Raw genomic sequence first — 25,508 nt, forward strand, 5'->3', positions numbered from 1 at the left:
CCCTTCTTTCGAATTTCTATGTGAGGAAAGGTCAGCTTCGTTTAAAACTAGTTTGAAACGCCAATTATTTATCACTGGCATTGGCAGGCAAGTTTGTTTGCTGGTACCAGCGGTTGCCTAAATGTCCGAATACGTATTTGGCGTCTAGAGTGTCCAAAAATTTTTTGCTGGTTCCAAAACTTACAACATGACACCAAGTTTTACTCCTATGCTCATATTCTCAAAATATCTAAGTATGTGTAGTCACCAACCATACTAAGAACATATTTTATGCACATTTCTTTGCGAAACTGAGTTGAGAACAAACCAAGTGTAAAGATGCTCTGTGCTACTCATGTTGATTTCTGACTTCTGAAATCTCTCAACAAAAGCTTGTCCAAAAAGGCAGAGTTTTCAAACTTTGGTCGATTGAGAAAGTTGTCGGGGTAATTAGTCAGTGAAATGACCAACAAATCCGTTGATTTGTATGTTGAAGCAACATTTTTTAGAGGACAAAATAGGCAAAATTAATTTCCAAGCAAAGAAAAATATATTGAGTTTTGCTATGTCACGTTCAAAACGAGACAGCCCTTTACATATAGATTTGGTTGTTTGGCCAAATGGCAGTATTTCCAGTCCAAATAATGCTCAGTAACATTGGGTTTGGGCTAAAACTTCTTAGAAAATTCCTCTTTAATTTTTCCTACTGGCAAATCCCCAGATGATTCTAGCTTGAGTAGCAACGGGGAGAGGACGTAGCATAGTGGTTAGCACAGTTTCTCAAAATGAAAGGCGTTCCCAGTTCGATTCTTCTCCCCGACTTTGTTTTCAAGGAACCTTCTAGACTCTAATTACACCCAACGACAGAGCACCAATCTAATAAGGGATACGTTCATAGACAAGATGGGGTTCCAGTTTTAAAAGAAAAGTGGTCGGTAGATCGTTCAATGTCGACAAGAAAACAAACATTTTACCAAAGATGTCGGAGACTTGAACACGTGTTGACAGTATTTTGCGTACAATAATGCTAACACAACTTTTTAAGGTTTCGTCTAAACGAAGAATAGCTAGAGAACACTCCTCATTCCCTAGCCAAAAAGAGACACCTAATAGCTATTTTTATCCTGATTCTAAGACCGGGGAAAAGGTTTGGCACACCTTATGTTTAAAGTAATCAACAAAATGTGGTTCAATTTATGACCAACTTATGACTACCCTATAGATATTTTTTTTAAATTCCAAATGCTGCACTTTTTCCGATCATACCAACTACCACAATGCGACTGAACAAAAATGCCTTGAGATCAGCCGGAAGTATACGTACTGATATGGAATATTTTGACAAAGGTAATTGTCAACAAACCGTAATAAAGGGAGCGTAATTCATGAAAGGTTGTACGCATAGTCTTACTGACTTGATTTGAGCAATTGAGCAAACGCAATCACATTTGATCGGTTGGGTTGCACCCAAAGCACCTTGAGGCCAAAATGCATGTGCAAAATTGAATGTTACAATCACTCAATAAGCCTATATTTTATAGTCATGAAAAAAAATTAGGATTAGCAAGAAACGTTAACAATTCAAAGTTCATAGTTAGTGAGAGCCTCTAGGCCACTCAAGGTGTTTGTAATAGAGAATATACATTATGAGTCATTTATTGAAGGTATTAGACATACCGCAACGTGCTTCTGCATTGTCTCTATTTTTTGCACATTTCTGTCGTTCACCAAATCATCAAAGAACGAGACCATTTCAATTCTTTTTTTTTTGAGTAGAAGGTGAAGCTTAAATCGATGTATCGGGCACAAATTTGCAAAAAAAAAAAAAAAAAAAAAGATCCATATTTCTATCGTACATGCAAACTTTGGTTAGTCAATCCATTTGAAGAACAACCATTACCCATTGATAGATAAAACGATAACTTAACTCTGCTTACTAGTAAAAACGCGCCTATACGCGTCTTTATTGCTTTAGCTAGTTGAAATTTGAATTTGAATTGAAATTATGATCAGTGAATTTAAGTAGAGCCGCCATAAGTTTCTTTTTGCTTTGTTGAAGTGTGCGGTATGGGATACATTTTGAAATAGAGTAAATTACTTAGTTTTATCCCTTTTATCTTTTCCATATTGTGATGTGTACGTTTTGAGGGATATTTGAAAAAATAAAATGTGCAAACAAAAACAAAACTAAATTTTAGGAGTGCCTGACTACCTTGCCATGACATACTTGTAGATAACGTCTGTTTTTTGGAATCACATCAGCACTTTTCTGTTAATCTGGCAAATTCCAAACCTGACAACCATTGAAAGAAATATTTTAGAATATCATCTGATCGGAGCGTACTCTAAACTACACTTCTTAGAAGCTGAGCAATGGTTCAGTAAAAACTCTTTGAAATATTCTCTATAGGATCAGCAGTAACTATCAAACCTTTTAAGATGTGGAGAGGAGCTTATTTTTTTCAAAAATGCATTTTCCGCCAAGAGCAATCAAGAGAGAAACCTAGGCAAATAAATATTTGCTCTCTTCTATAAAACCATACCAAAAAGTGAATGTCTTCTAAACTGAAATATGATTAATACAATATGATGGTAAATAAACTAACTTTTTTAAATTTTGGTGGGCTTTTTTGCTGATTTTTACAACCAGTTTTTTTTACTTTTTTAGAGACAATGATTCGACCACTGTAAATCGATCTTACCTTGTTTTACTTGAATAACTTTTTTGAAATACGTCGAAGGGAGGACCCCCCGCTCATCATTTCCCGGACAAAGAATTACACCGTTGGCCGATTCGAAAAACTCAAACCCATCTGAAAGAATCGAGGAAATCTATCATGATGTCCTGGATTTAGAATTCTACTCAATCAAACCTTGAAGGGCCCGATTCAAGTCCACATAAATATGCACGTCGCAGTTCTTCCGCATACCCGAAATGACGGAGGTACCATCTGGAAGGCCCGGTGCAAAGTGGATATGATTTCGTCGCATGCGACTTAATCCACCTGCTGCTTGGATTAGCGGCCATGCCTTCATATAAGTTCCATGGATTACCACAGGGAACAAAGTTGCATCCTTGATTGCCTTCAAATCCGGACTGATGTGCTATAGAAAACGCGTCGGGTGACATTAATGGCAAATTTCACTCATTACTACCTAATTGCTACCCAGTTGTATCTGCAAAGACATTTTCGTATTGTGATAGGATCAGTACTAAAATAACTTTTTTATAAGAACAGGCATCTCACTAATTTTTGGGTCAATTGTAGCGACCGTCGAGGCTAAATGTGCGTTTCGAGAGCACCTTCAATCCCGCGAGAATCTAGGCCAGTTCGAACAATGAAGTCCACTTCTCTTCTCTTTCGGGCTCCTTCATTGTTTAATTTGCTTCCCTCTAATATTTGTAGAGAGTAAGTACATATTGTTAATCTGGAAGCATTTTTCAAGTCAAATTGGGACAAAATTTTTGATCAGCATTGCAGATCTATGCTACATTTAAGGACTAGCTCGCTCAACCAACTCAAGTTTGTTGTTGGTAGATCAAATATCGTATAAATTTTAACTGATAGCAAGTAAACGAATAGGGGTCTAGAAAATATTTTTTTTCGCGTTTTTTTTTTTTATAAGAAAATAATATTTCAGCTTTTTTGAAATTTATGTAACATTTCAGTAGAAATATATGGATATCACCTGGCTCAGGGACTTTAAAGAGCCATTAAACGGGTAAATTACCTATGAACATCAAATTGATCAAAAACAATCAAATTGCGTTTCAAATCAGTGAAATATTGCGTAAAACTGGCTCAAAACCCGCATAGATAGAAAACCAACAAGAATCATTTTATTAATTTATAAGGAACTTTCACTGACAAAATATATCAGAAATGTATGAAATAGGCAATAAGAGTATATGTACATAAATTTTAACATATTAGAATATCTAGGATGGACAATTGATAATTTTGTCTTAATCCACACATTTGACAAATTAACATAGGCATTAGTGAAAATGGAGGAGTTTTCTTTTAGTAGAGTTTAAGTTTCTATATATTAGGAAGTTTACATAAAATGCAGGCATTACTTAAGGGGCACAGAGTAATACCAAAGTTCAGTGCACTATATTTCAATTTGAACTTAGAACTCCAATAAACTTGTTTTTTTTGCAAAAGCATCCAAAATAGCGAAATAAATCAGGTGTTATATCTCTTAAGATATATTATTCCATAATTATGAAGCATTCAAATGAGTTTAAAGAACAATATGTAGCTCAGAGCTACAATGTCTGCTTTTGAATTGAGGGCCATTTCCAGAGTGAGAATCAAAGTTTCGTAACAAGCTCACCAAATTACTTGAAATTTGGTCAATATGTTTCTGCGAAAATTTTCTTTAAATAATATTATTTGCAAAAAAATATTGACTGATTGTGTTAAGAGCAAACTCTTGCTTTATCAAGAAAACCTAATTAGCACTTCTCATGTTTGAAGCCACTTTAAGTATATTTACACGCCTGGTTCGAAGCACATGCCATCAATGGTTACAAAAATGATATTAATCACTTAATTTCTTCAATAGTTATGCCAACAATTGACATTCAAAAATTTCAGCTACAGAAGCTTAAGCCTAACTTGGCGTGAAAGGTTTGGTGATCACAAAAAGTAACGCTCCTTGCTTTAGTGTCCTTGGCTGGCTCAACGCAACAATTGTCGTTATCTCCTCCATGCTAAGCCTAAGACCGCTGATTTTTCACAAATGGTCAATTTTAGTTGAGGTTAGCAAGGAATTATTGTCCGAAAAAGCAAAATAGCAATGAAATGTTGCACAAGTAAAGAGCAAGTGTTTCTGCCAATTCATGGGCCATTAAGCGAGCAAGTTTTGGTCTTTTAATTGTAGTACTGCATATAAGAGGGTAAACACATGTGCATGAACTTTTGCTATCTTTTTCAACACATTTATATTCTATACATCTATACATAAATCCGCAACATTTCACGGTTGTATATTCTAAGCTAAGCCGCAAACTAGTGGTATGTATAGTTTCCAGCAGGTCCATTGATGACAATTTGTAAATTATTTCAAGATTGGCATTAGTGGAGCAAAAAAGCAAAAAATGGGTTTATTTTTGTTTGAGGTTACAAGGGACCAGTGATGGTCATCAATGATTTAAAAGTTAATTGTCTCAATTATTACTTCAAAATTATCATTTTTAACTCTTTCGTCATTACTTTTGATTAATGTATACTCCCATTTGAACATACATGTGAACTCATATAAACAAAGACGGATAGATATGAGATTTTGATGCTTTTACAGGTATGTTTGAAATATAATGTAATATTTTGCATTTTTGAGTGAAAAAAGATAACATTTGGGGACATTTTGACATTGAAAAATTGATATTGCCCAAGAGGATCAAATATTTTCTCGACCCCTTTAAACGAATTATAATCTTTTATTTCAATAGTACAGGGGATTAGAATCCCTGTAGCGGTTAGAAAAGCCCGTGAAAAAACAAACAAACAAACAAATTTAGCTTCGTACCCAAATTCATTAGATCTGATATTTTGATATTGATGGCGTTGGGAAAGGACATTTTTGCGTCAGAATCCCGTTCGAAATGACAAGACATGCTCATTTGATCTGAATATTTTTTTAAAGCTCTTTTTCGAGGCAAAAATGTCAACCACCCGACCCCAAAACTCCGGACGCTATTGTGGGCCAAAAGTCCGATTCAATTTTCATCAACTAGTTCCATTGTAACTTTGCTACATTATGGTAGGACATAAAGAAAAAGTACTTGACGTTTTTACAATCTACCTCTATGGTGTGACCTTGATTTGCCCGGATTTGAAGGGCTCCAGTATGGGGATCTGTGCGCAGAGCGAACCGTTGCTTATCGTTGAGTCGGACCACATCTTGGACTTGAGACACCGTGTACTGACGAAACTTGGGCAGCCTTAGAACGGAGTCGACATCGACAAATCCTTCAGGGGAACAAGTCAGACCTTGGCTCAGGAGGTTATGTCGAAGCAGCCAAGACAAGGCTTTTGATAATTGAGTATTGTGCTTTTCAAACGACATGATCAACTTTGGCCACTGGGAAGTCAAACTGAACAGGGAAACAAATGGACGAGTATTTTGAAATGTGCAGATGGCTTAGTCTTCCATGGACCCAGGATTCTATGGACTGGGAATAGAGCAACGTGGTGTAATCTTGGCTATGTGGGGAAAGCCCTCCCAGAGCCCAGTTTATTTACGTCCCAACAGAGCTCAAAAGATAAAGTAGTGTCAATACTTAGATCGACTCAGGTAATCGTGAGTGAGCACATGGGCGTTAGTCATCAATGTGAGTCTGTCTGTGTTTCTTGATAGGAGATATGAGTTGATCCGATGGTTGAAGTCAAGTAACTCCGAAGCTTTGTTATTGTTAGAGCAAAGGTCCGTGCGGTACTTTCCTTAACCGAACCACGCAACCTGATAAACTTATCGCTCTCAATCTCTATTTGATGCGTTTAAAGTTGGTGACTCAGATATTCATCACATCTGATCAAGTTTTGTTTTTTGATGTCATAAAGTGAGAGTTATGGCCATGGTTAAGGTGGTCAGATATACACATTTGTAGCGCCAATAGCGATGGGTATCGAGTTTGTAGGTATGAGTCTTGGTCACTAGTTCAGTTTTAAACAAAATATATGGATGTCGGACCACTGACCGTTGGTTTGGCGATAAAGTACCATTAATAGCAAAAAATTACCATGCCACTGGTTAGTCTAACGTTTAATTCATAGACATACAGATATGTCTCAATGAGTCGTCTCAAAATGTAATTTTAGTATCTTGCGCTGATCGCCCCGCACACGCCCCGTGATTGGAAGTGAATGGAATCCCATTATTTCCAAATTTCTCTTATATTGTTGGGTTCTTTTCTCGCACTATGTTATGTTTGATAAGGAAAAAGATTCTGAAATTCAAACAGGGCTAATTACCCCGGTACCAAGAGCCTTTTTGGAAATTGGAACTTCTTCAATATATGTGGAATACTTTTCTCTTTTTCATCAACACTCTTCAAGGTATGCATATGCCAAACACATATTTGGATGAGCAAGGGCAAAAGTAAGCAGTGAGTTTAACGAAGAAAATTTCATCGCTAATTCGAACAGAGATGGATTTTCTTTTTTTCTGAGTCAAAACTATAAAAAAGTTGAACTAAATATCATTCATACTTTTGTAATATCTTTAAACCCTCTAGTGTGATAAAGTTTTTAGAGCTCAAACTATTTGACACAGACCTGGACGTATCAAAATTTGGTGGGTGACCACTTCATAACAAAGAGTGTTATGGATGAAAAGCAAGCCATGTATGTGTTAAGAAAATTTCTAAATTGGGACCCAGTGTGTTGTTATTGATGATATCCTTGAGCATGGAGGTCATGATCTAACTGGAGGTCTATCCAAATGATGGATATCCCAATTGGTTTTGAGCCAGTATAGAAACTTGGCTATGGGGACGTTTAGGCAAACTCTGGGAGGTTCGTTTGTTTGCTGGTACTAGTGCCAGTGATGCAAGTTTGGGGCTTCAAACACGTCGTTGAGAAGCTGACCCTTCTTTCACATTGCTATATGAGGAAAGGTCAGCTTCGTTAAAGCCAGTTTGAAACGGCAATTTTGCATCACTGGCATTGGCACACAAGTTTGTTGGCTGGTACCAGCGTTTGCCTAAATGTCCGAATACCGTTGATTTTGACCTTACATTGGATCCGTTTTCACCCTTTATTCTTTTATAGAGCTTAAGCAAATTGAGAAAACTCACGTCTTATAGCTAGCTTTACACTTAAACGTTGAGAACGATTCATAAGTCTTTTTGCCCTGTCAAGTTTGGCAAATTTATCCGTGGTGTTAGACTGACAGATCGCATAGGTCAGTAAAATAGAAGTTGATAAATCAAAATATGCATTGCCGTTAAAGACAGTCCCTGTTCCTTTCTCGAAGTCTCGATAGCAATTGAAACACTTCGAGAGTGACAATTTGGGAGATTTTTTATTGCTTCCGAGCAAGCACATAAGATTTATACTATTATCTATGTTTCTTTTGATACGTACTGAATACCATGATTATCATGATTCAATGATCTAACAAATTGTGTGTTTCTTGCATTTATTGGATATCAGCTGCGATCTCGGCTTGAGTGGTCTCTTCAGAGGCCTCAGTAGTGGCAGCAACGGTGGTGCTCTCGTTCTCAGCCAGAGTGGTGGTCTCAGCGGCGCCTTCGGTGGTGGATGAGGCTTCCTCCTTCTCCTCCTCATCAGAATCGGCCTTGGCAGCGACAGCATCGCTAGCTGCCTCATCTTGGCTTTCCTCGCTAGATTCGTCAACGGACTCCTCAGCGGGCTTTGGAACGGACTCTTCGGCAGACTCCTCGGCGGACTCCTCGGCGGATTCTTCGGCGGACTCCTCGGCGGACTCCTCGGCGGACTCCTCCTTCACCTCATCGGTGGATGCTTTCTCTTGGGCCTCATCGGTAGATTCCTCCTCCTTAACCTCATCGGTGGATTCTTCTTCCTTAACCTCATCGGTGGATTCTTCTTCCTTAACCTCATCGGTGGATTCTTCTTCCTTAACCTCATCGGTGGATTCTTCCTCCTTAACCTCATCGGTGGATTCTTCCTCTGTGGCCTCATCGCTAGACTCCTCTGTCACCTCATCACCAGTCGTGTCGTCATCGGTTTTGGTGGCAACATCATCGGAAGCAGCCTCATCAACCACAACTTCGCTCACGGGGGCAGGCTCCTCGGGCTTGGCCTCAACAGTGCCAGTGATGGAAGGAATGGTGACAGCTTGACCAGCATTGTCAGCGGGCTCTTCGGCGGACTCTTCGGCGGACTCTTCTGCGGCCATGGTCTCATCTTCAGGAGCACGCTTGAAAAGTCTGCATGGGACGGGTTGATTTATGGCGTTGACACAGGGGGCAGCTTTGAAGGGAGCAACGGGGATTGCTCGAGGGAGGACCAGGGAAGGAACGCCACCGTAAAAGTACACGGGGCTGGCGCTTTGCTCATGGATAGAGGCAACCAAGACGATAGCAACAATCTGGAAAGGTAAATCATACGAAGGTGAAACGAGCACTTGCGTCACTTCCAAAGTTCATTCCATCCTCAATCAATCATCATCCGCCCGTCTACATACAGGGACCAGGGCTGGCCGAGACACCAAGAATAGCCAGTTGGGTTCATCCAGTAAAACCGGATTGTGCTGGCCCAAGGTCGTTTTCGGCTTTTCTCGAACACCTTAAATTGGTTTGAGGCCTGAATCTGACAATGAATGCTACCTTACGTAATAGAACAAAAGCTAAAGCCACAGCAGGTTCTAACGAGAGTTTTCTAGATCCGCAAGTCATGAAGAGCTTCCACTCATCTTCTGCGTGCTAGCTACCTACTCTCGAGGAGTAACAGATACTAAAACCATCTTACGCAACCACAGGCGTACTATTAGTTGCACCGAAAATAATGAATGGTGGAATCGTTGTCGTACCATGAACTTTTTGTTGCCCGAAATGAAGGTAGAAATGCATTCCTGTTCCCTTCCCCAAAGTCTTTGAAAGTTGGTTGCTTTATTTTCTTGCTCTCCTCCTCAACCATGGACATCCACTAGCTTCAACTTGAGTTGGTTGAGGCCACTCTCGAAACCAGTCAAGCGACCCCTCGAGCAATCTCAATCAATGGGACTGATTCTGGGCCGTCTTGAATGTACTCGTACCTATCCCGAAGCTCTTTCCACACACTCAAATGTGCCTACCCTAGAGTTTGTGCAGTACATGCGTGTGAGTGAAAAGCTCAAGCGAAAGAAAGAACGAACGAACGAACGAACGAAAGAAAGAAAGAAAGAAAGAAAGGGCTTTGACCCCGCACTCATAGCACAACGCAGCAAAGAGGGGGATGGGCTCGAACTTTTATTTGACGGTGGTACGACATGGCGAAAGCGACCATTGCTAGAAGCCACCTGTAAGGCGGGTGTTGCTTCCAAACTGGTTTTACGGCCCCTTGTTTGGCTATGCAAATCATTTTCAACGTACTTGGACAAGGTAAAGTCTCGAAACTACTTGGGTTGAATCATAAATGATAGGTGGTAAATATGATCTTTTTCTCTTGCCACAAATATTGTTGTTTTGGCAGGAATGTTTTGATCCAAGGTTTTCTGTGGATCCCAAACTCGGACAAATTCAGTAAGATAATAAAGGGTTTTGCCTGTTTTGTCAATTGGCAAATTCTCGATAATGTTTCAAAACATTTCTTTACGTCCTTGACACCAACAACAGCTTTGGCCCTTAAATGCAATATTTGAAGAAGGACTCTTAGAAAGGAATTCATCAAGTTAGAAAGTGCTTAAATCGGGTCACAAGTGAGCTGATGTTAAGTGTCAATTACGAAAAATTGAGGCTCAATTTCTGTTTTGTGAGACTACAAAAAAGTCCTAAAATTTAAAAGGCAACCAAACGAGGCGAATTCAATGCAAATTGGCCACATAGATGCAATAACACCCAATCAATTCTTGAGATTGTTTAAGAATCCAAAATCAAACCAGTCAATGCCCAAAACAGTCAATCGCTTACCAACAACTTCATGGTGATTTTGAACTTTGGCGTAGATTTGAGCAACTAAATGTATGAAAGGTCTTGTAGCACCTCTGAAATTCAACTTTCTTCAATGGAGGGTTTACAATTCTTATATACCGCCGGTGACGGGGTGCTTCGGCGGGTTGCGTGGAATTCGCGTTTTTTGGTGCAATCTCCCCCCTCGAGGTGCTCCGCTAGCCAGTGGCTGACGACGTGAGTACGTATACGTACCTTCGTAAGAGTCCGTTCGTGGACGGCGGCAGCGTTGTTTTGTGGTACAGTGCTGTTAGGTACGTCCGTATGTTCGAATTATGCGGGGACTTCGGACTGCCTGGAACGGCTTGCCGGAGGGATGGATGGATGGATGGAGGCACCGAGCATCGCACCGCCTCAGATCCCGCATCCAGACCCTCTCTCTCGACGTTTGTGTTTCTTCTCGAACTCGCTCTCTTCTTTCCAGTCTCTCCAGAGTCACTAGTAATCGGTCTTTCAGCGGAGGCCTTATCCGATTCGTCCATGTAATATGCTCGGATTATTACGACGGTTGTTACAAAGTAGCTCTCAAAAGGAGAGGTCCACTCATTGTTCCCCCACAATTCGGCAAATGGTCGCACTTTCCAGAAAGATATGGAGAGTCACGTGGAAATTCTTGTCGATCACGATTACCGCATAGGCTCCTCCCTTAGCATTGGATAGTAAACTTCGTTGAAATCTCCTGCATTTTTATGGGCGGTAATTGTTCTTAGAATCATGTCGTAGGCTCTTCGTACGAGGCAGAATACACTGGTTTTTACAGTACATCCAAATGCTCCTGGGTACGTTTTGATTATTTTGGCGCGGATTGGTCGAATCAGATCTCGTGATGAATTGTGAGGGGCAACCGATGATCGAACAAAGTACATACATCATGAGGGCGAATTTGAACGGCTCGTCTTCACTTGCCGACCTCGCTCATACGTTATTAAGTCAAAATTCAGCGCTTGCAAGCAAAAGAGGTGAAACATGAAAGAAAGGCATTTTCCTTAAACCAACCAAACCCATCCTACGAAACGGACCTGGCCTTATTCAAGCCCAAGCCAGCATGAGATTGCGAAGTCGTTCATTTTTACGATCCAGACAAAGAAATTCAACCTCAGAAAAGCTCTCCAACGTGTTTGGGAAGCCTCATAGACATTAGAGGAACGAGGCTAAGACTAGCATATAGCTGGAGGAGAGAGTGGATCATAAAAACTCGAGCAAAAACTTGCTATACGGTACTACGAGTTTGAAGCGACGACGAGCTCAATTATCAGAATCTTCTCGCTTGGCTCCAAGTCTGACCTAATGATGAGCAGCACGTGTTTTGGAGATGGGAACCTCCCTCAAATGTACATGCACACAAGGGACCAACAGTCGTACTATGAGCGTCAACACGGAGTACTATGAGGTGGCCTTTTTCCAAGAAACCATTGTATTTTGTTAGATCATATGCTCACAAAGTCGGCTAGTCTTCTAGGAATTTCACATCCGTGCATTTGGGCGAGGGTTGTCTAGAATTTTCTAGCTCGATGCACTACAGTACATTTGTCCATCCATTCCAGATTTTCAGAGCTAGAATTTCCAACCGGTGTGAGCCTGTACTGCGTATGTATCTCGTACATATTTAGTAAGGAGGTATACAACGTGACCGTGCGGGAAGGACGTATAGCCCATTGTGTTTCCAAAGAAATTCAGGTTAAGTCGGTCTCCTTGGTTGGTGGCTGAGCTTGTGATGTCGGTATTTCTCCGAACCGTACAAGTAGTCTGAGGATATGTAGAGCGCTAATGCGTAATAGAAACAAGTCCGACGAAGCTTTTCTCTACCAAACAATCCAGTGGTAGTTGGAATACATCATCTAGGAATAGCTCTTTACTGGATGGAACTAGGTTTTCAATGCACCATCAACGAAACCAGGATGACTTGAGTGACGAAATTCGTGCTTTCATGGACAGGATTTTGATGACAAGAGCAATCAAAGCAAATACATTACCTATACCACTGAATTAGGGACGCATTGGAAACACACCGTCAACCATTCGATACTTTTTTTTCTCATCGTGTCCAGTGTTATGGCTAATCATAATGATTAGATGCTTGGGACGATTTGTTACTGAACAAAAACGCTCCGATCTATATATAACTGATAAGGTGCGTTCTACTGCTCTTGTTTTTCCCATAAAGAAAGGAAACTCGACGAAACCATAGCTCTAAGTTATTTGATTGGAGATTCTCTTCCCCCCCAAATTCGTGCTCTACCTTGAGATTACCAAACGAAACCAACCACTCTAGCTCCCTCAGGAAACTGTTTCGAGGCATCGAGTACAAGGTTTGGGATAAGCAGCCATCCGTATTGTAAATGAACGACCTAGTGCCTGGTACCCCTGGCACCATTTCGATGAGATGTTTTTCTTTCCACTCGAATCCCCTTTGTATGACCAGGCGGCCATTCGCAGATTTCTTGGAAATGGAAAATTCAGTTTCACTTGAACAGAGGTTTTCCTTTGGTAACGGAAAAATGAGTTTTGGTCATGCTCAAGATTTTCATTGCCCCCAAAAGCTACTCTTGCTACAGCTTATATAGATATATGTAATTATGCTGGAAGGGTAAGCATGGTCTCAAGATTAAATATGTAGACTCAGTGAAATGTACGCCTTAAAAGTTTATGATTGAAGTTTGTTCCATAATGTCAGTCGAAAATATTTAGCAATTTTAACCGCCTGAAACAGTCATAGAGGAAACACTATTATTGTCTCACTGTGTACATATGTAAGTAATCATTCCTGTACAGACCCTATTCATTGTTCTTTGCCTGGAAGTCACTAGGACTGATCTTATGGTCTCAAGCATCTATTTTATTGCCATTGACTTCATTTGTTCGAAGGTTAGTGTGAGTGCCAAAAAAGTTCAACAATACTTTTCTGCTTCAGAACGTTTCATGTGAATGTGTATACTTAAGGAGATAAAGTTGAAAATTAGAGAGCGACAGGCTCAAACTAGAACCAATTTCAAAGCTGTTTAGTGTTACCACGTGTTAAGGCTTAGGTCGCCGTGATTATGACGGGGAGTTTTACTGACTCTATAGCGAATGGACGGACCTGATATTCTAAAACACGTTCATGACTGAGCCATCGGTTTGAAAATGAAAAATGGATGGCCGTAGGGGAGGAAGTGAACAAAGAAAAACTGGAAAAGTTGGTTTATTTTTTGGCTTGCAAAATGCAGACCAGGCCCATCAACTCAATATCCCACGGTTATTACCGGTATTGTAATCTTGTTGTCGCCATTGAGACCGTGGTATTATTTTCTTATCTATGGACTTGACAACACTACGAAGTATCATGTTTCTTCATCTCAATGTCTGTTCTGGGTGGATTGATTGGGGAATCAAGCGGAAATGAGTAGCATTATTTTTCCACAAAAACTTGATCAGATTTTTACTTATTCTACCGAATATTCATTTCCTTGCTTTGATGAATTCCTTTTCCGTTGCCACGATCTTGTATTTCCTATGATAAACTGATGACTGGATTCGTACTCTGATCTTCAAGTTGTTGAAAACAATGATAAAGCAAAACATGCGTTAGTGGCTGCCTCAGAGCATGCGAACACTACATGTATACATAATCAAGTTCTTAACATATTGGATCTCGATTGGTCAACTGGAAAACAGCCAGTCAAAGAGTTCTATGTAAGTGAAAGAATTCGCCATGTGTAATAAGTAACCATTAATGTCACACCACATGAAAGAATTTAATCGATCACAGACCACTGACTTGGGCCTGAGGGTGCTATCATCTTGGAATCACATCGACCTAAATATTTGGCAAACTAGAAGTTTACAGAAATTCAAAAACAGGATCACAAGATGCAACAACCTACTACAGTTTCTAATTATTTGCCTATCATAAATGTATTGGAATGACATTTCAGTAGGATGCCAATCATGATTTTTATCCTCATCTAGGTCTTATGCAATGATGCCGCTTCCAAGTTCTCTACCTCAAAATCCGTCATAATTCATTTTTCTAGCAATCAAATAAGGAGGAAACGTGGCGAAGGGGTTAGTAGAGTTTCTTAGAATAAGAGATATCCCTGGTTCGGTTCTCTGCCTCGGTCTTTCTCAAGGAACCTTTCAGGCGTTTCACACACTCAAAGACGGAGAGAGAATCTGATACGGGTTTTGACTGTCTATGGGAAACATTGGACGACGTGATAGTCGGGATCGGCTTAGTTGCCTGCCTGGGGAAAGCTCACCCATCTGATTTTAGCACCCACCTTTAAAAAAAAGAGTATCCACTATGCACCATATGCATCCCACGGAGTGCCCGAGTTAACAGAGACAACAAATTACATAAAATGGACAATAAACATGTAGTATACGAAATGTCCAATTCGATACATCATTAAGCCAAGGACAAATATTTAAAGCTGAAAGATAATGTCACTAGAACTTTTTTGTAACCTGGACACTTTGTTCTGATTTTGTTTTCTATTAACGCATCATAGGAATAAATAGCTTGTTTTATGTTCTCCTCATATCAACAAAGCCCCTTGGGTAAAGAATATGGCAAAAATTTGTTTACATAGTTAAATGATTGAAGCTCTTTAAGCATTGAACAAACGTACATTCTGATAATTTGTAACTGAAAGTGATGTGTCTCTGACACAATATTTGTTTGGGCGTCACGGCTTAAACAACACCCAAAGAGAATAGGCAAAGACCTCTTGATTCCACTTTGACAATGAAGTTGTATAGCTTTTCTCTCGTCTTCTTGGGTCTGACATTTCAGGTAAGATATTTCTGTTAAAATACGTAAGATGTGCGAATGAAATGGATCTGGCACTCTCTCATTAGGGACATGGTTCCACAAGCAAGATCATTCGGGATCTTTCTAAGTATCGAGATCCCAGGGAACTCTTTGGGGTTACTCCCTTGGTCCCTTCCTTGGGATCCACTTTGAAAATTGTGGGTGGACAAGAGGTCGTTCCAAACTCTTATCCGTTTGTAGTTGCGCTCTTCGTGGATGGGTTGTACTTTTGTGGTGGCTCTATTCTAAGTAACTACGATGAAATGCTTCTGCTTGATCTCCAAATAAACTCTAACTGTTCATTAGAGCATGAGGCGAAGGGCAGATGTTGCTTTGGCATTGATTTCTGCTTTTAATGCTTAGGTGACAATCGCATATTGACCGCTGCTCATTGTGTGGATGGGAGGACTTACATAGAGGTGGTGGCTGGGGCCCATAATGTCCAGCAAGATGAACCTGATCAAGAGGTTGTGGCCACTTTGGATTACACTGTTCACGAAAATTGGAACTTCAATATCACATCAGGATTTGATGTGGCTGTTGTCAAACTGAACAAGCCTTTAGTTCTTAACGGTAAGATTGGAGTTGTTCAAAAAGATGGATTAATTATTACGGAACATTTTCATCAACGATGAAATTCATACTCATTGATGTATTTTCAGTCGTTTCAATGAAGCGACCCCTTAAATCAAAAAAAGATTATCCAACCTTAGCATCGTACATTTCTCAGCTATTTGCAGGGTGGTTCATAATTGCACCCATTCGAATACAAATATCTAGCTAATCAACGACTTAAACTAAAACAATAGCACTTGACTCGTCAATAGATTTATCAAGGGAGGACAGGTAGGAGAATCGAACCGGTGACCTCTCTCAAGAGAGGAAACTGCGTTGACTACTACGCCACGTCTCCTCCTTTAGAATATGTTTTATGTTAAAATACTAATTTGAACTTCATTGATATTTTTTATTATTTTTGTTTCCAAGCCTTTAGGAATGCCTAGTATTTTAAAGAAGTGGTATAATTCATTTGCAATCAGACTTCTATATGCCCATCGTTTTATCTCGATTCGCAAAAACGCGGAAAATTCAAGGTCTCTCCCCACAACTAATCTATATTGCTCTTTTTCCTTGTACAGATAAGGTGGGGACAATTAGTCGAGCTCAAGCGGATCCCACCATAGGCGAGAAGACCACGGCCATTGGTTGGGGCAAACCAAGGGATTCGGCGCCCGGAATCAGTGCTACCTTGAACTACGTGGACGGCTTGCCCGTGATCTCCGATGAAGAGTGCTCTTTGATCTATGGACCACTATCACCTGCTACTTTGTGTGTGAGCTCAGAAGGCGGACATGGAACGTGCTCAGTAAGATAGGCTGCAAATGTTATGCTTCTTTCACATTTCATAAACAATGTTCCTGGTTTCTTGCGGTCAAATCTATAGGGAGATTCCGGTGGTCCATTGATTAATGTGAATTCCGAGTTGGTTGGAATCACCTCCTTTACAAGCGGAGAAGGTTGTGAGTTGGGATTTCCGGATGGATTTACTAGCGTGGCCGACTTCAACATTTGGATTGATGCCAATCTGGAATAAGATTCAAAAACCGTTCCATAAACAATAAAGATCTTGTTGATTTTAAAGGCTGAAACAATCTGTAACTCTTAGAGGAACTATGAAGGTTTGAAACCATTTCCATTTACCAAAGAGTATGGTGATTGAGGTGAAAATGCCTGACCCAAACTGAATTTCATGCATGGTAAGCAAGATATGTTTATGTTTCATAATTTTTAAATTGATGACTTTTTTTTTATTTGACATGGATTTCATATTATGAAGCAGTCATTTGTGAATTTTGTCAAATCTGTTGGCGAGGAGCCAAATAACTTTTGAACGGGGCATATTGAGATATCACCAATATTTCCACCAATGTGTTAAGCCAGATATTTTCTTGGGCGAAAGAAAATCTAAATCTGATGCAAATAATTAAACCGAGTTCAAGAATTCATGGAATGCCGCTAAAACTCTGAAGATCTGGGCTTTCTTTTGCTAACTCAAAACGATGTAGACGAAAGCAAAGTTACCCGTCAGCCGAGAGGTTCATCCCATCGGGCCTGTGTTCTCCTTGATATCTAAAAAAAACAGTAGGTGTGGTAAATCGACTTTCAAAAGCCTCTCCACTATTTCTTAACCTCGTTCTCGTACAAAACTCTTAACCCTTGCATTGAACCCTGTGACGTGTTTGAATTTTGTGTTCAAAAAAATGAATGGTGGGACGGATTTTTTTCAATAAGCAGAAATGAAATATTCATAACAAGTGTCATTGTACAGTATGTAATATTTAATCATCCTATCGCGTTTGAACTTCGGTAAGTGACATATGTCACATCTGATGAACTGCGCGTTGAATTTCATTAACGGCTTTGCTTGTTCGTATTTATTCGTTAAAATCAAGAGCTCGCTCTTTTCTTGAATGGAGATTGCGTGTTACAAATAGCTATTTAAACTCTTTATTGGGAAAAATTGTCACAATGGATCTATGTACATGATTGTATATGTCCCGTACTGTTAACACTTTTGGGATTAGGGGCCCATTATGAGTTTCAGGGTCACCTTCCGAGGTGAATATTCATTAGAAAAAGCGGGGAGACCTGGAATCGAACCCACTAACCCTTGCATAGCTCGGTCAAGTTATATCTACCTGCGCGACAACCATCTGCTTGGCAATGCTAGAGTCCTTTGAAAATTGATTCTTTTTCAGATGAAAAGAAATTTGCTGTATCGTCAACAAGGTTCAAATTTCTTAGGGTTGCAACATTTAATCATTCTAAATTTACTAGATACTTGGACTCAGCTGGATTTGAGCCGCATATGAATTAATTACTCGCCTCGTTTGCGCAGGATTTCTAGATAACACCCTTTGCTCCAAACATTGAACATTGATGATCGATCGCCCACCTGGCTCTTCAGATATTTTTGTCATGTTTCCCTGAGAAGATGTAACGGGTCAAAGAGTCTGAATTGAACATAGACTGAAGGTTTTCCGTCTTGACAACTTCCAAGCTCACTGAGGTGCGCAAGTCACAATGCCCCGAGTATTGAAAGGCTAGAAACTTCGGGAAAATTCTACTACAAGTGTCAAAACATGTAAATAGTATTTACCTTTAAAAGGGCAAAATGCGGAATTGATATTTTTGAACTGTTTTTTACTGAAAATTTCAAGTAGACAAGAAAAAATATGCTCAGTGGCCGTTTTACTTTCCTAAGGGCCGACCAAACATATCCACCTAGTTGTATAATTCTTTTTATTATGATATTCAGAATATTAATAGTCCGTTCCAACACCTCTTCGTGAGATAAAAATCCAGTGCTGAGAAGGTCCAATTTTGAAGAACGTTTTTTTTTTGCTTTATATCAAAAATTTTCAAATACAAACTCGGCATTTTGCTGCTTTGAGCTAGATTAACGGCTTGTTATTTCATTTGAATTGGAATTTTCACGATCGGCTTAAATTTTTAATTATATTTTTGGACTCTCTTTTCAATAAAAGCATAACGCTTCCCCACATTCGCTACTGGTTGATTAAAAATTTCAACAACCGCGTTGGAAATGAGTCAAGTGTTTTTTTTTCTTTTCCACAGAAAAAAGCAAGCCCTAGGGGATTCAGAATTTAATCCGTCAAAACGTTCGTCACTTTTCAATGCTTTGGCCCCCAGCCCCTAACCCTTAAGTCACGGGCTAGTTTTTGACAATAATTGGGGTCGTACAAGTGGTTGCTAATATGGATGAAAACAATCTCTAATAATGAAGGAAAAAAATCAGATTTATTTATTTGCTTTATGTTTTTGGTATTAAAGCATTTTCCTTGAGCAATTTCCTGTGGGATGTGCTTCTCATTCGCCCGGATCAATTTGAGCGTTCTCACTCAGACTAACTTTGTTAAGAGATGAGGTTGAGGTCGTAATGCGAGGGTAGTTTAACAGGGGACTTGTTGGCCGACATAGTTGGTGCAGACACCCACACGGCTGGAGTGGATAAGACCGGCGTTGTAAGCATAGGGGTATCCGGTGTTGTAGGCATAAGGAAGAGCGTTGTAAGCACCAACATGGGCAATGCCATTGTAGCCAGTGGCATAAGGAGTGGCAAGACCGGCGTACAAGTAGGCGGGATCAGCCTCGGCCTCGGCCTCGGCCTCACGCTTGACGTAGTGAGCAGCGGCGCAAGGAACGGGGACATTGGCAGCATTCACACAGGGAGCAGACTTGCCCAAAGCGTAGGGGGAGGCGTAAGCCAGGGGGACACCGGTGTATCCGGCATAAGCCAGAGGTGCGGCACCAAGTCCAGCATAGCCATAAGCTCCGTTGTAGAGAAGATAAGGGTCAGCCTCAGCGCAGACGGCGGCCACGAGGGCGAAAAGGGCAATCTGGAAATCGTAAGAAAAACAGGAAAATCAAGAAAACGCCTTAGGCTCCAACACCGTTTGATAACCTTAGAGAGTTTGAGACACTTACGAAGGTCTTCATGATTCTTGAGCTTGGTTTACTACGATGATGCAGATCAACTGACTTTGAACACTCCAAGACGTGCTTTTATATGAGATGGGATACTACCTCTTGTCTTGGTACATTTTCTGAGCTTTTTCTGTTGTCATGGCAGTTCTCATTGGGTGCAGTGGCCCTGCCCAGAACATTTCCATCGGCCTCTGGGTTTGCGATGGGCCTGGATGAACTCCAGTCGCGGGCTGGGTCTAACTATCTCTTTTGCCAAATAGTTCCCACTACCAACCAATCATCCAGCACCATGGCTGTACCTATAAGGTGAGATGCAAGTCCGTCAGTGATACGTATAACATCAACCATCAACACGGCTGGCACTGTCCACGGTATGATGTAATGCCCCTTCTGGAGAGCCGTTTTCGTTGGGTCTTTCTCTCCCTGGACTCATCTCATCAGCAGCTTGCAGCTCGAGAGAGGCTGAACCCATGCCATCCGATTGAGTAAATCACAAAGCCTAGGTACTCATTGTTTCTCTATTACAACATCGATTTGGTGCATCAAATAGATACAGGTTATTGCCATAAATCTCAGTTGCACTTTAATCGGGATCAAACATCAAGATGAGAAAAGTGTTGTGGCCTGCAACAGAGTATGTCCAAGAGAGATTGCATCGCTCAAACAACAACAAAAAAAGATTCTTTGCCGTTGAAGCGTCTTCTCCGAGGGTTTGTTACGTAACGCTTCATGGCCGAAGTTTTCGGGCCATTCTCGCTCGATCTCTCGGAGCGACTTTAACCGAATGGGCTTTGCCTTTGAGTTGTGCGGGTACCACCTTGTCCAAGAAAGAAAGAATAAATAAATTTGAACGTGTGACATAACAAGAAGTACCAAACTGAGACATGGGGGGATTGGCCTAACGAACGGTTCGATCTGTATCAAGCTTACCTTTCAACTAGGGGTAGACGAGAATGGAAGAACCAAATAGCATGCATGCGACCACTACGTAAAGAACACCAATACCTTCCTCATGAGCTCACTACACCAAGTTTTGTGTTAATGACCGCAAAGAAAATAGGTCGATCAAAAGATGGGGTCAATGTCGAAAACGGAATGAACATGAAAAATATTTAAGTCAATAGAAACTACGAAAACATACGCGCTTATTGTTTCCAAACCTTAAACGTTTGGCTATTTATAGTTTGTACGTAAAAACGTAGCATTGAATACGTAATGAATTGTTCAAGTTTTGCCGTTGTTCGAAATATTCGGGAAATCACTGATTTGACGTATAATCTCAAGTGCTCTCATTGCTCTTTAGTATAAAAAAGCAACAACCACAAAAGCTAACACCTTGGACAATAAGACATCCTCAAACAAGTTTTGAATGCATGGTGTTAATTATTTCATACCTTTGCTAGAATTGTAAAACTCGGTAACGGTGAAATCGTTTTTGATCAATCACTATTCCAAAGCTCTTTCAAAGTCGCATCTTCAACGAACAAGGAAAATCTTCGAAAAAATCAACGCAGACCAAGAGATTTTCAGAATTGTTGTCTCAAAACGAAGTAGGTGTTTTCGACATGTTATACCATGTTTCTCACGCCCCGTACTACTATAAATGTTCGTAGTTACATTTACAAAAATACTCTGCTCAGATGTAAAAGACAAACAGAAACAGTCATCTGCGCCGAAGAAATTCTTAGAAAGCATCTTTTTGTCTGAATCAGTTGTTGCAGAGGATGACAGGTGTTTTCCTACAGCTTACAGTGGCCTTATGCCCAAGCTAAAGCCTTCAAGGTGGCAAGTGAGAATTTTTCATTGTCCAAGATACAAAATGTCGGGAAGTGACAGCCCTTCCAGTGGTTGTTGCAGTGGGATCAATACTCAGAGGAAACAGTACGGTATAACTTGTACCTTCGCCGTGTTTGCGGCTTTGAACGGTATCATGATGTACATGGGAATCCAAGCGATCCATATCTGTCCGGCTGAGCGGATGGTGCCCAACTACCTCATTGGTAAGTACACCATTCATTATCGACGGCAATGAATGCCAAAAGCTAGTTCGAACCAGCTTGAACTTGATTTCCAGTTGCCGGAAGTCTGAGCTTAAGTCTGCTCTTGGTTCGACTGGTGGTCTCTCATTTGTTGATCCCATATTTGGAACAATCTCAATCTCCGTTGATGGATCAAGACGGCCTTGAGGCCTCGCAAGTTCGAGAGAAGGCCTTGGTTGGCACTTGGTTCTTGAGCGTACTCACCATTTACGACAGCTTCGCCTCCGTGTTCAGTACGATTTGGTTGGTGGTTGGAAGCATCTATGTTTATGGCGTGTCGCCGGACTTTCAACACCGAGATTCGCCGAAATATTGCGACTACAATGCCTACATGTTTGCATTTGTGGTGATCACCATTGGGTACATTTCGTTGGGATTGAGTATCTTGGCGGCTCTATTTGCTTGTGTTTGTCGATCCAACCGGGAATGATGGGCAAAAACAGACAATGCAATGCATTTTATTTGAGTATTTTTGCCCTTTCCTTCAAATCAATGCTGTGACGAATAAATGAGGAAAGAATATGTCGAGTCAAGTCAAATCTTTGTTGGTGCTCGTGAAAGGCTAACCAAGCAACTTTACTCAGTTCTTGAACACCGTGCGTACGTACGTACCATCGAGTATGTACATACAAATAACGAGTTTGGATGAGCTAACAAGCGAACATCAAAGTACGACGACCCACATCAAGAACAAAAGAACCCCATGAAAGACTTATTTTCCAGGGCTCTCCATTTCAAATCGAAGTACGAATTTCGAAAATTTTACCAGACTACATGTTGAATTCACTACATTTGATATGTTGTCATGGATTCGACCAAAATCCGAGGGAAAAAAGGTCCCCATTGTTCGCAAATGAAAGGACCCTAAAAAGGTGGTGAGTCTAATTTGATTGTTATTTGTTATGCAATTGTGTTTGTCCTGATTTCAATCAGTTGCGCTTCGCTGGAATGTTAGAGATTCCAATGAAATCCTCGCTTTTGCACGTCGCTAAACTAACTAATATTGGGACAACTGGAACACTGGTCACGAATGGGCAGAGAAAATTGACAAAAAGCAAGACAGAGGCTAACACCTGTTATTAGTGATTACCATAGAGATGACAATATTTAATGAACTTATGGACAAGAATTCTTCCGGGGGTTCATTGCTCCATCCCGCAGAACAGTAGACTACTTGTTTTCCGCAATGAATGATGCCGAATTTGTTTACACGCTTATGACAAACAGTAAGGCCAGTAGATGCAATTGAAAACGAGGAATGCGAACGGAAATCCAATTAGAAAATTAGCATCCACGTGAGCCAAGAGATTTCCATGCCAGTTGCCTATCTTGGGGATTCGATTATTCTCATGATCCACCTGAAACAGATCATTCAAATATGCAATTTGGTGAACGTCGTGTTCGTTTTCCATTCGAAATTATATCTCCCCCCCCCTTTTCATCCTTCCAATTTCCAGCTCACCTTCGCTAAGCGGTTTTTCTTGAATAGAAGCCCTGCATAACCTGCCAAGGCTCCAAACACAAAGAGAATACAGGTGATAACCCAGGCTGAAATCGAGGTCAAACCCTCCACATTGGGCGAGTTGCTGGTAATGTTGTTGAAGATGTTGATCAACACGAGGAATAGAGTAACCAGCAATGTCATTCGACCAGGCACAATCTCAGGTGGGATCAAGAAGCTTACCTAAGAAACAATGTGGGATGTGAATTGTTCAAGTATGCATGCTTTCAATTTTGATTTCTCTCCAAGGAACTCACCCACGAGACAAAGACGAATAATCCTGAGGGAAGATAGTAGTTGACCAAATACTTGAGAGTGTTACGCTTCAATCTCATTTCGAAGCCAGTCAGTGAATAGTTTCCAATGTCTTGGAAAACGTACAAGCTGTCCTCTTCTGCCAATGGAAGGAGATCCACTCCATAATCCAGGATGGTGTTCCGCAAGGAGTCATCGTATTGCAAAAGATTGGCTGCAAACGTCATCTTGTTCTCATCATAGGCGTAGGAACCAACCTTGAATTGGCAAGTCTGGTAATCCAGAGGGTACCTCTCGAATCTCATCGGACACCAGAAGGTCACATGCGTCTCTTGGGAGTACAAGATTCCGGTCCGATTCACAATCCACAAGCCTACGTGATAAACATTACAGTAGAAACTTGTTAGCTGTCTCAAACTACGCATTATTGGAATTCGAGGCAATCGAGTTCGTCTGAAAGCCCGAAACAGCTCCTAGCAATGATGAACGCACCTGCGAATTGGGTGAAGATATTCAAGACTTGGATGGTTTTCAAGTGATAGATGTAGACGTCTGGGACCCATAAGAAGTCAATCATTCCCAAGTCAATGGCCACATAGGGGTTGTCTCCCTCCTGAGCAGCTGGACTTAGAAGCCGAGGTTCTTGCCACCTCACCCCAAAATACATAGAGAAGCTCACCGTGAACTTGATGTCATCCACCTCCAAGATTTGAAGCACATCCAAGTCAACAGAGACATCCACTTTACCCGCGGAGTCAAAGGGCTCATAGAGTTTGCTGTAGTTCTTGGATAAGCAATATTGTTGCGCACATTTCAAGAACTTGGAAGGGTCTGACGTGTCCGTATGGATTTGACTTGCATCTGCATCTGGGAGCTTCAAGGTGAAACATAGGCCCACGGTAATAGCCAGATGAATTGGGATACGTTTGAAAAGACCCATTTTGTTTTTAATTTTTGTCCAACTATTGATCAATGAAGGGTGGGAATGACCGAGGTACCGGCTAACCAAACGAGAATCACAAATGCAACCAGAATCAACGCCAAAATGGTGTACTCTTCTCGATGTAAGTTTTCTGGCTTTTCACTTTGTGAAGTGGTGGAGGTCATTGTTAAAACCCATGGAGAAAGATGCGACTATCTGGTTGAGGCTCTTGAAACGAAGTGAAATCGTAGAATAGCATTTGTTTGTGCATGTTCTCCAACCATTGGCATTGATTCTTTGGGACACTAATTCCTTCTCTCCTGTACGAGCAAAGGTCATGTGGGACAGGAATACCAAAGCGTTTCTAGACTCGTTGATGGTTTCTATCATGGGACATTGCCAATAGACACCAGGTTTCAAGTGATATCTCAAGTGTAAGCTTGCAAACTCGAACATATTGATGCATGGAGGGCGTTTTCCAGATTTCCGATTTCCAATCATAACCTACAGAGATCGCTAGGTTTAGAGTTTCATGATGAAAAGTCATTGATCTGATTCTTCTTCAACTGATGTTTGCGGTAGTAATTTGACATTATGAGGGAAAAAGATGGTACAGACCTAGGAAATAGTGGATTAGCTTGAATTGAGAGTGTTCGAACGGTGTTCAAATGAAACAAAAATGTTCGAATATCAATAGTGAGATCATTCTGGGTGATCAGCACTTGGTTGATGGCCAAAAGGATTTTCAACGGGACTTTAGAGCAAGCAGATGCTTTGTCTAACGTTCGTTTAAAAATCCCCTGTCGGGTTTTGGCAGACCAACTTTAGAGCAACAGAAATAGACAAACATGTCGTGGCACATCGAGGTC

The 25,508-nt window shown here is 40.7% G+C and overlaps 6 protein-coding genes across 8 annotated transcripts in view; 2 read left to right on the forward strand and 4 right to left on the reverse strand.

Annotated features, from left to right (window-relative positions):
- LOC131889805 (tRNA 2'-phosphotransferase 1-like) overlaps positions 1–6,402 on the reverse strand; it is a 14,975-nt gene extending 8,573 nt beyond the window's left edge. Inside the window, exons 1-3 of one of the 2 annotated variants that reach the window (XM_059239003.1) lie at positions 5,794–6,402; positions 2,853–3,084; positions 2,682–2,792 (exon numbers count right to left, since the gene is read on the reverse strand). In XM_059239003.1, coding sequence (XP_059094986.1) covers positions 2,682–2,792; positions 2,853–3,084; positions 5,794–6,057 — 607 coding nt within the window. In that variant the 5' untranslated portion in view covers positions 6,058–6,402. Of the gene's footprint in view, positions 1–2,681; positions 2,793–2,852; positions 3,085–5,793 lie in introns of those variants that run through there. The other variant, XM_059239001.1, reaches the window with a different exon arrangement.
- Positions 6,403–7,994: 1,592 nt separating this feature from the next.
- On the reverse strand, positions 7,995–10,743 carry LOC131889800 (uncharacterized). Of its 2 annotated transcripts, XM_059238995.1 has the most exons (3): positions 10,583–10,743; positions 8,623–9,063; positions 7,995–8,541 (listed from the first exon to the last, which is right to left on the reverse strand). In XM_059238995.1, the coding sequence occupies exons 1-3, from the start codon at positions 10,592–10,594 to the stop codon at positions 8,131–8,133; spliced, it is 864 nt and encodes a 287-aa protein (XP_059094978.1). In that variant the 5' UTR covers positions 10,595–10,743; the 3' UTR covers positions 7,995–8,130. The 2 variants fall into 2 exon arrangements, with proteins under 2 accessions (XP_059094978.1, XP_059094977.1); XM_059238994.1 differs by having other exon boundaries at positions 7,995–9,063.
- A 4,272-nt stretch (positions 10,744–15,015) lies between these two features.
- Positions 15,016–17,059, forward strand: LOC131889801 (brachyurin-like). Its single transcript, XM_059238996.1, has 5 exons — positions 15,016–15,395; positions 15,461–15,662; positions 15,777–15,986; positions 16,553–16,779; positions 16,858–17,059. Exons 1-5 carry the CDS (start codon positions 15,348–15,350, stop codon positions 17,005–17,007), a joined length of 837 nt encoding a protein of 278 aa, XP_059094979.1. The 5' UTR covers positions 15,016–15,347; the 3' UTR covers positions 17,008–17,059.
- Positions 17,060–19,216: 2,157 nt separating this feature from the next.
- LOC131889812 (uncharacterized) lies at positions 19,217–20,082 on the reverse strand. Its single transcript, XM_059239009.1, has 2 exons — positions 19,923–20,082; positions 19,217–19,834 (listed from the first exon to the last, which is right to left on the reverse strand). Exons 1-2 carry the CDS (start codon positions 19,932–19,934, stop codon positions 19,388–19,390), a joined length of 459 nt encoding a protein of 152 aa, XP_059094992.1. The 5' UTR covers positions 19,935–20,082; the 3' UTR covers positions 19,217–19,387.
- Positions 20,083–21,617: 1,535 nt separating this feature from the next.
- Positions 21,618–22,483, forward strand: LOC131889806 (transmembrane protein 272-like). The gene is made up of 2 exons (XM_059239004.1): positions 21,618–21,922; positions 21,997–22,483. The coding sequence occupies exons 1-2, from the start codon at positions 21,682–21,684 to the stop codon at positions 22,389–22,391; spliced, it is 636 nt and encodes a 211-aa protein (XP_059094987.1). The 5' UTR covers positions 21,618–21,681; the 3' UTR covers positions 22,392–22,483.
- A 538-nt stretch (positions 22,484–23,021) lies between these two features.
- Positions 23,022–25,133, reverse strand: LOC131889796 (gamma-aminobutyric acid receptor subunit pi-like). Its single transcript, XM_059238986.1, has 4 exons — positions 24,210–25,133; positions 23,720–24,090; positions 23,424–23,645; positions 23,022–23,319 (listed from the first exon to the last, which is right to left on the reverse strand). The coding sequence occupies exons 1-4, from the start codon at positions 24,655–24,657 to the stop codon at positions 23,176–23,178; spliced, it is 1,185 nt and encodes a 394-aa protein (XP_059094969.1). The 5' UTR covers positions 24,658–25,133; the 3' UTR covers positions 23,022–23,175.
- Between the last annotated feature and the right edge of the window lie 375 nt (positions 25,134–25,508).

Source organism: Tigriopus californicus, chromosome 11 (genome assembly GCF_007210705.1).
Source record: "Tigriopus californicus strain San Diego chromosome 11, Tcal_SD_v2.1, whole genome shotgun sequence".
In the NCBI taxonomy this organism is placed as follows: Eukaryota; Metazoa; Arthropoda; class Copepoda; order Harpacticoida; family Harpacticidae; genus Tigriopus; species Tigriopus californicus.